Source organism: Plenodomus lingam, assembly GCF_022343315.1.
Source record: "Plenodomus lingam strain CAN1 chromosome Unknown contig_3, whole genome shotgun sequence".
NCBI classification, from domain to species: Eukaryota; Fungi; Ascomycota; class Dothideomycetes; order Pleosporales; family Leptosphaeriaceae; genus Plenodomus; species Plenodomus lingam.
Window position 1 is genome coordinate 1,903,256 of NW_027093944.1, and position 13,516 is coordinate 1,916,771.

Sequence of the window (13,516 nt, forward strand, 5' to 3'; positions counted from 1 at the left end):
GCCTTGCGACCAACGGGCAGGTAGTCGCGCTTTTCCAACCACACCCTTTCTGACGTCACACGCCAATGTCCTCTTACTGAGCACGAGATACCGACACAGTAGCACTTCATGAACAGTCTTAGACATGGTTTCCTGATGAAGCTAAGAAGGGAGGCCCAACCGGATTGAAAACATCATATTATCTGTTGTGATCAAGCCATTGACTTCTTTGTTCTTTGGAAATGTGTGGCCGGGCAGCGATATGCGACTCCTCATCAGGGAGCTCTCGTCTTCAAAGCATAGAAACGCTGATTCGAGTGACAGCATTTAGAATCCTTGAGTCACCAAACAATGAAACCTGCGTATCGAACTTCCAGTCTAATACGCCCTGGTATTGCAGGACTGACGGGATTGTGGCACATGCAAAACAACCTCCTCCCGTAAACGTCATCCCGTCATCATATATCCGCGAAGTAGCAGAGCATTACAGTTTTCACCTTTTCATTCTCCAAGTAAGAATTCTATTTCATGCTGATCGAGGTTTATAATACCACAACTCACTTTGATCTCATGATTATCAGAACCTTCACAGCAACCATTCTCACAAAGCTATCAACCTTGGAAGCGGATGTAATCAACCCTATAAATCTAGGGCCTAGTCCGATGGCCTGTTCGGCTGTACCATTTTATATCCGTGGTTCCGTCGTACCTACCGCATCTGTTTAGATCGTCTGGTCTTGTACTGCCCGAAATTCGCAGCTTAGCTTGCCGTCAAGAAGACTTGTAACTCATAAATGACGAGTCGGTTTCCGAAGGCATTCTTGTGACACTTGTTTTGGAGGGAAATCATGCTCATTGAGGATCACGCAAACTTCTGTAAGACGCACTCTAAGGGCGCTCTCCTATCAATTGATCAGCGAAGAGTTCAGATAGTGTTGGATGCAGTACCCACCTTACATTATTCGGGATTTTCAGGCAATACCATCATACCATTCGACTGTAACTAAGATTTGGTGAGATTCATGATCTTTAATGCTTACGGTAGGTACTACAGATGAGTTGAAAATGTCTTGGATCCTGTCAATCAAGCAGTGGCTCTCACCGATACTCAGACGCTCGATGAAGGCCTAATATCGAAAGAGCGTATATATCAAGCATAAAATCTCAATAATGATCCCCTATATCGCAGCCCGTTCTAAGCAGCAGCATCCCCCAATACTAACCTCTTCTTCCTAATTAACCTCGTCTTTTCAAGGATCATGAAATTCTCTCTTGCAACCTCACTCATATTCCTCATCGGCATAGCCTCCGCGCTTCCTGCCAACGTCACCAGTGATGGCAATGATGCCGACAGTTTTGATCTCCTCGCAGCCACCGACCCAATCGATGTCAGGCCTCCCTTGATACCAAATTCTCTTTCATATTTAAGCAGATAGACTAAAATGCATCCAGTTTCTTCAAGCGCCTTCCCAGTCTGCAAAGAAGCCATGTGGTGGCAATGATTACACAGGGAAAGACATTCTTCTCGCTGCCCAAAAAGGTGTAAATTTACAACTCGCGGGCCAGATTCGTGGAAGTAAGTACTTCACCCTCGCCTACAAAGCCCCCTCCCACCCCCTCTACCTTTGCCTGTATCCTCCCCACTCTCTTCTCCGTTTGTTTCTAACCCCTCGCCCCAACCTTCAAGAAGGCAAATACCCCCACGCAATCAACAATGACGACTCCAAAGGCCACCGTCTCGTCTTTCTCCCCAACTGCCCCGCCGACTTGAACCGCATGGAATACCCATTGAAAAAAGGTACACCCTACGACGGTGGCAAGAATAATAAGGGACAGGGTGATGAGCGCGTTGTTTATTATTATCAGAAGGGTAAGAGGGGGAATGGTGGACACCCCAAGGTGACTTACTGTGGGTTGATTACGCACAAGGGGGCGAAGGCGAAGGGGGGTTTTGTGAACTGTCATGCATAGATGCGCGTGAGGGTGAGCGGAGGTGATGGGGATGAAGCCAGAGAGAGGCGAGGATGAGGGTGGCGGGGGGGATTTGTCTGCGATGGCGGAGAGTATGTTATTAAAAGTTTTTTTGTGGCAGGGCGCTCATGCAAAGTTAGAGATAGCGGGGATGATCTCATCTTTCAACAAGATGAATACAGAAATCTCTTTGTTTTCTGAAAAAAAAAAGTCTTGACCAAGTTGAATCTTTTACCCTTAAGAATGCAAATGCTAAAGAGTCATCTAAGAAGCTGTTATTGCCAAATGACAACCATTAATATCCACCCTTTACTTCAGTTATTGAAATTCCAAGGACAAGCTAATAATTGTAAAAGCAGATATGGCCCCTGATTTTCATGCAAGAAGCAACATCAGCGATCCAACACGTTTGACTATGTGAGCTCCCAAGAAGGGTTCGACCATGTGGAAGACTCAGGGGAGGTTAGCATTACACCCCCAGGGCACTGGCTTAGATGGACGCTATAGCACGCAGTACTGATTCCAGCTCACCTCCAAGGCAAATAAACATGCGGCTTAGGAATCTACAACGCTTGGCATTAACAGGCCATGGTATTTTGTGAGACGCAGAGGCGGTGTTTTTAAACTATGGATGGAGTGAGAGATCAAAGTCTCTAGGTTGAGTGAGTGCGTGGTGTGTTGTGAAGCAGTAGACAGCGGATTTCAGAGTGCGGGATAGTGGTGTCTAGGTTGAGGATACTATGTATGGTACCTAGTTCACTAGAGCCGGAAGATAGGGTCTTCGACTGTGGTGGAAACCATGGAAGGGAGAGAGTAGCGGGGTGGGTCTGGGACCGGGGGGTGTGGCAAGGGTGCGAAGGGGGTTGGAATTTGATGGTCGTGGCGTGACGTGTGGTTGGTACTGCATTTGATTTGTAGGTACCTATGGTGCTACCTAGGAATACCATAGTATGGAGTTCCTTTGGATGGTGTTCTGGTGGTGGAGGAAGGGAATCTCGTCAGGATAGGAGAATGCTCAATAAGTCTATGTATACGCACGTAACTAAAAGTTATTTTCATTTTCATTCGTCTCGTTCTCCCTTCCCCTGCCCGAGTTTCAAAAAATCAAATCATGCACACGCATGCCTAAGCTTTCAGCCTCGTACACAGTTCACGACTCTTCGCGGACTGTCACACCTATTACTATGGTATACATAATGGACCTACCATATTCCCGAACGGGCCCTCCCTGCAGATCTATACAGCTTCGGAGCCCGGAATTCGGATCTGCCCAGCAGCCGAGTCAGACAAGTGGTTCGACTACGGCCTTGATTCAGTAAACTTTCTTGTGACTACCTTCGCTACTCACAAAGTCTTATTTCGCCGAAGACAATTTTCTGGAGAGTTTGTTGCTTTTTCTTAATTGTGAGACAGGTGAAAGCTGGGTTATTTTACGTCAGACGGTAGTACCATTTACAGAGTGAATGACTTTTAGGTCATTGGGACCGGGAGTGCGTGGAAGGAGGAGACCGGAGACGTGTTACGTGTCGGTGTCCGTATCGTATGAGGGCCTTAGGTCAGAAGGCGGTGGACGCGGATGAGGGCGGAGGAAGGAAGGTTGCGGATGGCGGGATCTACGTGGCCTTGGAATAGTCGAGTCCAGTGAGATGACTGGAGGGGCAAATCAGCGAGGAATCCATGTTTCTGACAATAGGTGGTGCATGTGCTGCATCGCTTGGTTCGACGGGCTGTGAGTGAAGAAAGCGCTTTTTTGTCTTGATTACTCGCTGGATATGTTCGAACTAGCCATCTTTTACTATCACAAATGAGAAATCTCGTCGAGTGTGATACAGTACAAAGAAATGGTGTAGAGAGAAGATAAAAGCTGAAAATGGTATCATCCGTCCCGTAATGCTCAATAGAAACTCCAAAGAAATCAAAGAAATCAAAAGTTCTCCCAAATATACTGCCTCCCAATATCCCAAGATTCAAATTCTTGAAAATCAAATGTGCTCAACACAGGACGATTTTGTCACCCAGAGCCCCAATGTCAGGGACCTTGAATCCACTCTCTCCATACTCCCACGCAACTGGCTCCACACTCAAAGTCCATGCGACAATCACCATACGTGCAACGTATGCAATCATTGAGATGCTAAGCGGCAGCTCCATCTTGAGAACCTGCTCAAGCTGCTTGCCTAGATTGGGGCTGTGTACCTCAGCTGCTGAAGGCGCCGGGGAGGTGTTTTGCGTAATGCTAGTATCTGATTCAGAAGACACAGCGCTCAGGCGCTTCGACCAACGGACACTGGTGCGAGACATGACGGATAGGCGTTTAGTCTTAGCCTCAACTGGAGGGCTCCAGTTGCTTGCTATGAATGACGATACTCTGGATGTGTCTTTGCCTGCATATGTGTTGATCGCATCTGTGTAGGCTCGTTGCAATTCGATCTTCGTGCCCAGTCGTACGGCTACGAGGACGTCTTGCTGTTTCATATCTGGCACCATGGCCATCAAGCGCTCAAGCAACGTAATGTACCGCGACATTCTTGCTGTCTTGTCCGCTAGCGTATCGCTGATAGTAGGGTCACTGGAAATTCTGCTGAGACGTTGACGTTCACGATACAAAAGCCCAGCGTTCTGCGCCTCGTACAACGGGCCAAAGATCTTCAGATGTGGAGCCTGGCGGTGCACCTTTTCTACTAACCCTTCTAGACGCGAAAGCAGACGCGCAGATGGTAGACCGCCCGATGCGATGAATTGTATTGTGTTGATCATGGGTTTGGACGCGAGTGGGGTCAAGCCGCCAACGAAAGGTAGGGCCGTAATGGCATCGATCAACGTTTCCGAGGAGTGAAGTTCCGTTGATGAGGCGAGTACGTGGAAGCTTAGATCCATTGATTTAGGAAGTGATGTTAGGAAACGGGATTGTGGTGTTCGTGCGGTAGTTGGGTGAGTATAAAGTGATGCGCCAGCGCGAATAGACTCGAATGTTTCGGGGGTAATGAGTATGCTTTTGATCGACTTCTTTCCTTGGGAATAAGGAAGAGATCCTGCAGCGAGATGCTTTGAGAAAAGGAGTGAAGGCCCCTTCCCTTGAGCATGTTGTTGCGATATGCTGCGCTTGTGTTCTTGAAGCGTTACTTGGCGCTTGCCATCGACCGTCTTCACTGAATGAATCGATAGTCCGTATGCTCCTCTTTTGAACGAGGTGTTTGAACTGCGATTCAATGGGCTTCCCAAAATGATCGAGAGCGCCGCAAGTTCTGATGCTGTCATTTGAACATCTCTCTGGCCATCGTGATATGTCGCATTCTGTCCATCTTTCATCCAAGAAGGTTTCATCTTCTCTTCACCCTCCTCTTTCATCCCATTGCTCATGGAAACAACGAAAGAGTTCTGCCTTCTGATCGACATGCCCCTGGTCAACCCCATCTCGACTGCGGACAGATCCATGCTCTTCCTAGTCTTCAACGTCATGTCCTTTGGTCCTCCGACAGAGGCCCTGTGCGATACCGACTTTGCCCTACTCACACCAATCGAACCATTCCTCTTGCTCTCCGAGATGAACTTGATAACGTCTCCAGTATACGATGTTCGTTCTGCCAATGGGCGAGACCTTAGTTCGTTGGCAAACGCGTCATACAACACGTCCACCGGAACATTGCCAGGTGATTCTTGGAGATTTATGAACAGAGCCGAGGAGAATGAGCCCTCGTCTCCAGCCTTGAGGATGCCTGACAAGGAAGGAACCCATTGGCCTTTTGTGTCTTTCCTGGGAGCAAAGAGTCGCCTCCAGGAACTGGAGATGCTTGCAAGTTGACTTTGACGTTCGTAAGTGTTGTCTGGAGTATAGATCTTCTCTTTTCCATTAATGTTCGAGTGCTTGTTCATCAGAAGACGTGTTACTAGCGCCATGGTGGTAACGAGGGAGAAGCCAAGTCCAAGACTGACTGCGACGATGATTTTAGTGTGCGTCTCTCGTCACATTGGGTCATGTATACTTTTATACTAATTCTCGCTTTTTTTTAGAAGATCCCTGTCTTTGCAGAGACATGTTCGATCTGAGTGGTTCAGCCCACCAAATCGGATGGCAGGGAATAACACTGGCCTAGGTACTCACTACTATTATGGACTGCTCCGCTATTTCGGACGAACTGGGTAGCCGCCATGTGAGATCCATTCAGGCCACGCACGTAACGGGGTAATCCGTCACTGCCTTGGGCGGGGACCATGGCTGGTTGTGGCCGGCCATTCGGCCAGACAAAGAGGCTGTTACATCTTGGGGCCGTCATCTCACGCGTGTGCTATCAATTCGAAATGTTTACGCCAAACCCTGATCCAAAACACAATGCTACCGAAGTCCAAGCCTGCTAACAAGCAAATTTTTGACTGACGTTGAAGGGTAGGTATTGGCAATACCGGATGCCCAGACTTAGCGAGACGATGATTTTCATATAGTATTCCGCCCTACTGCCCACATTACCACACTATGGATTCTTAGAGCATAGGTAGACAGTGCGCCCCTGTCCGCCATGCGTCATTTCCAGAATCGCAATCCTTGTGCACATCCCCATGAATGCACCTTCAAGCTTTCGATAGGGGAGTGGATTAATCATCAAGTCTGCGCATAAAGGACAGTTACATACCGCGCCCTGCCGCAACGCTGACAGAAGTCTGACCTCTATACCCAACAGTCGGCCAGAATGGGTTTGGACACCTTTCCCTTGCCTTCAAAAGCAAGCGAGCGGACCAGCCATCTTGATATCCAATTCATTACCAATCCGAAGCACGTGGTAGAATCTCATCATCGTCATACTCTCACCCCTAGGGCCATTAGTTTGCTGTCAGATGTCAGACACAGGAGCTTTTCAGCATCGTGACCCACAAGACTGGAGCCCGGCTGGCTCTTGAGGCGTCCACAGACACGCGCATCGGAAAAATTATTTCTTTGATATACAGCAGAGCGGACAAAAGTCTGCTAGATTTATCTCGGGGAGCGGGAATACTGTGTACCATGGGTGCTGCCTACGGTACGGTACCGGAGCACGGATGTGGAGCGGGAATGCCGGAGCACCGCATGCCGAGTCCCGACGTTCCCGAACGGTGTTGAATCGGTGCCTCCCTTTATAAGTCAAGTCCTGTGCGGAACCGGCGGAAATGAAACAGAGCTTGTAATAGCATGATCTACTTTACATAGCCATGTGGCGATCCTGTTTGGTGTTGTGAAGTCATCGGGGTCGTTACTGAGGGTGAGACGCAAAATGGGAATGAGGAGCATTCAACTTACACTTCTCTGCCACGGCATGTATTACCTATAGTAGCCCTGCAGTGCGCACCATGGATACATGGATTGATGCCGTGACACCTTCCAAATCTTGCTCAAGCTCTAGCAGCCGAACAGGACACAGAGACTGTACAACCCAAATCTACCATGGATAGGTTACCGACGGCCACAGCCTGTAGGTAACGCGTAGTTTCAGAGCAGACATGAATCGTAGGCAAAGCTTCAAGTCGTGTACATCATGGTTTGCTTCACGAGAATGTCGGCGCTAGCTTTGTTGAGGTGATTTGTAGGTGTGGTATGATGCTCGGTTTCTTGGTGTCAATTACACTCGTGTTTATACCAAGCAGTCAAGTTTATACGAAACCCTTCAAGATGGAATAGGCTGGAATTCATGTACATGCTTGAACATTTGATATTATTTAGAAGATGGTATACAAACCCTGTGTCTTGTTGGTGCCACTAGCTGCCTCACTTTGAGCAACTTTTTTGCCATTGTCGCCATCGGCAGAGAGTATTGAAATGCTAACATGATCAAAAGGCGAGACGCGTGCATGCTGAGACACCGTCGGACCCAGATATCAAACTCTGTACTCGCCCCTTGTTCCATCGTAGTCGTGCGAGCAGACATTGCTCCAATACTGCAAACCCAATAAAGAACACCCGCAAGATCCCCCCACGTATTTTCAATATCTGTGCGCTCCAGCGTCTTAAATAACAGAACACTCAAAGACGTCGTGCACTTTGAGCCACCAGACAACCTCACAGATTCAGCGTACAGCGAATTCCGCGTTGGATCAGCAGCCTCAGGGAAAGATATCCGTACCTTGATGGCCGCCGCGTATATCAAAGAAGCAATCCGACAGCTTTCGTAGATCCAATCGTCAGTGAAGAGATGCCCTGCTTCCGAGGCTGAAGGTAGATTAATGAGGCGATCAATCATCTCGCTAGTCCATGTGTTCAATTCAAAAGCAGAAGAGCTCATGCGAGTGGTATCCTTATGTTGCGCAGTATCGACATTGGACATGGTTGTGGCGCAGCCTATGAATAGGTCTCCCAGATCCCGCATATCGCATATTAATTGAACAAGAGGCTTGGGAACTGACGAACCAGTATTCTGATTAGAGAAGGGCGATTCAACAAAATGACTGAAAGGATCTGGACAGATATCTTGTGGGTCCCATTCCTCAAAGATAGGCGAGGGGTCTGTATTGCATATCAGATCCGTGTGGAAGCAGCACCTTCACTTTGTCAATATAGCAATATTACTGGAAAACAGGCGCACTCACGCTGCAGAGATCTCGAGTATGGTCTTGTTTTCTGATTTCTGCATTCCACCTCGCTGTTGCACGAGATACGCAATTCTGTTCTGGTGCATCCGAAGATGGTCCTCATCAAGGTCCCACATCTCTCCCATGAGTAGATTATCAACGACCAGTATGGAAGCATCCTTGAGCGTCACATGTGGATTGTGTAGATGTCCCGCAGCCATGGCATAGACTTCAGCCTTTACCATACAGGTTCTGACACTTTCGCCTCGAATACCTTCCTGCATGTCTAGCCAACCGGAAGTGATGAGCGTTGAGCTGAGTATCAGATGGGGGTCATTCAGAACCGCAGGTAGCCATCCCTCCATGGTCGAGATGGTCACAAACGTGCGAAGGCCTTGAATGTAGATTAGAGGTAGGAAGCGCTTGTCTGATGTATACATGTCGTACTTACAGTGACGAATGAAGAAAATCGAGTTTAGCTGTGGGTTAACGAAGCGGGGTAGAATATCAGAAGGATCGGGCATATTGCCATGAGCAGAACATTTAGCGAGATGTCTGATTAAGATCCTCATCTTGAGTTCCTCTGTGTCCAGATTTCTCCCTCCATCGAGTGTTTCATCTGTACCATGTTGTACTTGTTCACCACACTGAGTTTTCCAGCTAGGCTCGCTCGGTGCAGATACCGGTATTGGGACGCGCAAGCCTTTCGCGTATTTCTCGTCATTCACTGCCGACGTTGCAGCCAATGATCGCAGATTTTGCGCATACAAGTGGGACTGCTCGTCGGATGCTGTGTGGTCAAGAAGACGAGGACTGCTATTGTAGTTTGTTTCCGGGCGGGGCCCGGTAGTCTTACTACTCCTTCGACTCTCTTCACTGACATCTTCAACAGCGGCCTGGCTAGCCTTTTTCAGAAGAGACGCTTTGCGTCTAACATAACTCGTCGCTTGTGAACGGACAATCTTATTCGCACTCTTGTCCTTGACTGGGGAGAAGTAGAATCAATATCAGTGCACCAAGAAGTCTGTACATGGTGCTCTGGCTTACAGTGCGAAGGCTTGGTCGCGGTCACGAACTGGTATGGTGTAGGCTTGTCATCTGTGAGGCGTCAGCGAGCGGTTCAACGGTACCGGTACACTTGTAGTTCTTGTCAGAGCGTACTGTCAGATATTGTCATTGTCCATGTACAGAGAGTGTGCGTGATAGACTGATTGTATACGTGTCGGACTTGTCTCCGGAATACATGAGCGGTGCTTGATGAAGAAACCCGACCCTATTTAGGCAAGAGATTCTCTTCCGCGAGAAGCGCTTGCCGCTCTGCAGTTGAGCCCCACCGGCGGCACGTCCATGTGCTGAGTGGCTGGCGGGCCTGCATGGCGCGAAGGAGCCGGCCATGAGTTGTCATTTCCCTCTCCCGTTCGCGTTGCACGACCCGAAGGACTAGAGTATAGAGTAGAGTAGAACAGGTACGCAACATGTGCAAGTGATGGTTGTGCAAGAAGGAGATGAACGCGCGCCAGAACATGGACGACCCCCCATGTCTGCACGACGGTACCTACGGTACCATGGTGCACGTAGCAACATGTCAGCCTTGCTGCGACATTGGAATACTTTGCTGGATGACGCACATGACAAACGCCCATCGCACTTTGCGCATCGCAGATTTCACCGTTGGGCTCCGCGGTAGGTGCCAATTCCCATCATCTACCGTTACCGGTATGGCATCAGTAGTTGCTGATGAGGTCTCGGAAGTGGGAGTCCTTCCAACCGGATCACATCAGCGCGGCACCAATAGGTACGGTACGGTAAGGTAGCCCGCCCTTCCGACTACTTCTTGCACGCGTGTGAATTCTTTCTCTTTACTTGATGATATAGCAATACCTCAGCATTACTTGGATGAGGGACTTGCAATAACGCTGGAGGGCGATGAGATGTGGTGGCACCATTGACTGCCTATACCTACACCTATACCTACCACATGACCTGAGCCGATCAAGGCCGGCTCATTCCAGGCAACTAGATGGATACTACTCGTATACTACTACTACTACTACTACTACTACTACTACTACATGCTGGCTTGAAGAAGCTATTGCATGAGCCGCTCCTGGTTGTCGTTTATGAAGCGAATCAACGGCCGAAAGTTCTGTGCGTGCCTTTGTGACCCTGGAAGATGGACCATGCTCGTCTCTTCTGAACCGCTCAGAGCACTACGTATGCACCTGTGACAAAGCACCCGCGGTCCACCGCGCTTATATCCTCTGGGCTAGAATATATTCCCGGGTACTACACGCAAGGTGGGTGCTTTACATCTACTCTACTCTACCATGAGAAAATCTGTCCGCCTAGGTACCGGTACCGGTATTCCTAGGGTCTTGCTACCATCATCACATTACTCTTGTATTTCACCACCGATGCAAAGATCTTATGCCCTTTATCGATGACTTGTCCCGCGCTGAATCATACTCTAGACAAACATTAGATAACGTATAGATTGCGCATGGCACCTCGAGATCAAACGTTGGCCATCTAATTTGACAACTGCATCAGTAGGATGACTCCCTTACCGACTTGGCCAGACTTACATGCGCAAGAGCCACGTTTTGCTGCAACCGACTTGTGATGCCCACCTTCAATGCCCCGCCTTCAATGATACCCCCATGTTTATCACGCAGCAACATTACACTTTTTCTCCACCTCCGAAACTTGGACATTCATCTAGATTTGCAGAAGCGGTATCCCACAGCTCGCGTCTCCGCGGCTCTCTTCCTCCGCTGCTCTAGATTTACGAAATTAGTCACATGCTGAACGATTCGCTAGTTCCATCATGGATCGTCCTCCCTTGATGAAGAATCGTGGAAGCCACTTGACATGTTGCCCATTGGACTTGGGCGAATCGTTTCTTCTCACTCTCGTACCTCTTACCCTCCAGACATACAAAAGCTTCTTGAAACGCATCATCCATAGCCGTCTGCCTTCTGCTATTCGTTCACAGGGTGGGAAAGATGGCCATAGTTGCATGACGCTGGTGCGGCACCTGCAATGGCGGAATCCTGCGCTACGAGCCAAGTGTTTGCAGGGCCTGAGCATATTACTCAATATCCACTCAGCTCTTCATACCCGATATTCTGTTTATGCTTCGCCACTTAACATGCATGCTGCACCATGCAAATGGTTTGGTTGGTCTTGCTTCCGCGGCCCCCTTTTGTGGCGAAGGTTTCCTGAATCTTCATAGTGAAGCGAGGGGAGGGAGATCTAAGATCTCGGACTTTACACAGAATGCACTGTTATCCAACAATTTTCCAGACACTAGACTGCCGCGGAGTATAGGGTCGGATGGCCGCTGGACACTGTGAGTCAACTAGTATGATGTGCACGGCCATGCTGATCCCTGCAGATTCGTTGTGTTGTTAATTGGCAGAGATTCCAGACCGATTAGCGGATGCGGTCTTGACTCTTTTTTTTGAATACCTGAGACTGCAACTTCGTACCCAGGTATGCGGAAGAGTTGGGGGTTGAGAGACTTTTACTTCGGACCGGTTTGCGGCCGAAGAGTGTGCCATGCTTGGCTACCTAGATTACATGATTCCAAGAGAGGGCAAGAATATATAACGAATCTTGCCGTGCATGAACAGGGTGACCCCTGTATTACTGCTATCTTAGATCTTGCTTCAATCCAGACGAATAGGACCTGTATGTTTACAGTATTTGCCAGACATTGATTATCAACGATTATCCAGTTTATGCCAAATTTTTGTATAAGCCAAGTTTTAGCTTCTAGGAGAAGGAATCACCTCGAATTCGCAGACAAGTCGAGTAGAATATGGAATTTTCTCATCTAACCCCCGGTACTCACCTTGTGTTACCATCTGAAAATGGCTTCAGACGCGGAACGAAACGGAGCCGCAGGTCCCTGGGATTGATCCCAGTTGTGAGTAGATCAAAGGCTAAGACGTACCTGTAGCACACTCGAGTATCCCCAACCACAATGTACTTCGAGATATTTCTGAGCTTCCCAATTCAATACAGTCAATATTGCCCGCTATTCTGCTAAATTATCAACTTACTCACTCGCAAATGCTGATAGAATTTTTTTATTATGAATATACAAGGAACTTACAAAGAATGCTCCCAGTCTATCTGCCTGTCGTGTTCACTCTTGTATTTCCACCCATGTCTATGTACTGAAAGGCATTCCAATATGCATTGCATGAGTACGCCTTGATTCTACTTGCTTCAAAACTAATATTGTATACTACTGTCTCCACCTCGGAAGTTACATCCAGCCAGTCACACCTTGTCATACAACATATGCAGAAGAAAGGCCTAGTTTTGTTTCCCCTGCCATCTTGTACGGACTGCCTGCATTCTTCAATGTTCTTAGTGACTAGTGATCAAGCATCTAGCCCCGTTGCATATGATTGTATGGTCGAGATTGTCTGGTACAGTAATAGCATGCGCTGCTTCTTCTCTAAATTAGCGGATGACTAGGGATACAGACATACCAAATCAAGTTATGTAGTGGGATTGATGGCCTAATTATGCGAGGTGACTCCGATGCTTTTCTAGCTCCTCCACAAGTTAAGCTTCTTGTCACATGGTCCTTGTTGGGGAGCTGCCTCGAAGCTACAGATGGCATTTTAGATGCTCTTCAGCGTCAGCTGGCTGCCGATCTTCGCCATCGCTGGAAGACATAGGTACCTTCGTAAACCCGTTCTGTGGCTGACGCGCGTAAGTAATTCAGTGTACCGCAAAACGGCTCTACATACCTTATCTGTTGTACAATGCGCCAAACAGGCAACAGTGGCAATGCATCCCAAAAGGCTTCAAGTGCTGTCTAGCAAAACCCCGAGTTTGGGTTGCTTTCCAGGCTGCTGCCCGACGACTGTACGACCATGCGGGGCCTTCAGCCACGACTTCGTTGGTAACCTCAGCGCTGATCTGCCAACTGAATAAGGTATAGCGTAGGTATAATTTGAAGGTTGGGAGAGGATCCAGTCGTAAGTTGCAACAAGATCTTGCTTGGATTCCT

At 48.4% G+C, this 13,516-nt stretch overlaps 3 protein-coding genes across 3 annotated transcripts; 1 reads left to right on the forward strand and 2 right to left on the reverse strand.

Moving 5' to 3' along the window:
* Nucleotides 1-1,238: 1,238 nt before the first annotated feature.
* On the forward strand, nucleotides 1,239-1,950 carry IAQ61_007990 (uncharacterized protein; the record flags this gene model as incomplete). The annotated part of the gene is made up of 2 exons (XM_003840499.1): nucleotides 1,239-1,367; nucleotides 1,432-1,950. The coding sequence occupies 2 exons, from the start codon at nucleotides 1,239-1,241 to the stop codon at nucleotides 1,948-1,950; spliced, it is 648 nt and encodes a 215-aa protein (XP_003840547.1).
* Nucleotides 1,951-3,942: 1,992 nt separating this feature from the next.
* IAQ61_007991 (uncharacterized protein) lies at nucleotides 3,943-5,847 on the reverse strand (the record flags this gene model as incomplete). The annotated part of the gene is made up of 1 exon (XM_066097812.1): nucleotides 3,943-5,847. The coding sequence occupies one exon, from the start codon at nucleotides 5,845-5,847 to the stop codon at nucleotides 3,943-3,945; it is 1,905 nt and encodes a 634-aa protein (XP_065952309.1).
* A 1,433-nt stretch (nucleotides 5,848-7,280) lies between these two features.
* IAQ61_007992 (uncharacterized protein) lies at nucleotides 7,281-9,948 on the reverse strand. The gene is made up of 5 exons (XM_003840496.2): nucleotides 9,646-9,948; nucleotides 9,532-9,582; nucleotides 8,936-9,469; nucleotides 8,503-8,878; nucleotides 7,281-8,454 (listed from the first exon to the last, which is right to left on the reverse strand). The coding sequence occupies exons 1-5, from the start codon at nucleotides 9,659-9,661 to the stop codon at nucleotides 7,632-7,634; spliced, it is 1,800 nt and encodes a 599-aa protein (XP_003840544.1). The 5' UTR covers nucleotides 9,662-9,948; the 3' UTR covers nucleotides 7,281-7,631.
* Between the last annotated feature and the right edge of the window lie 3,568 nt (nucleotides 9,949-13,516).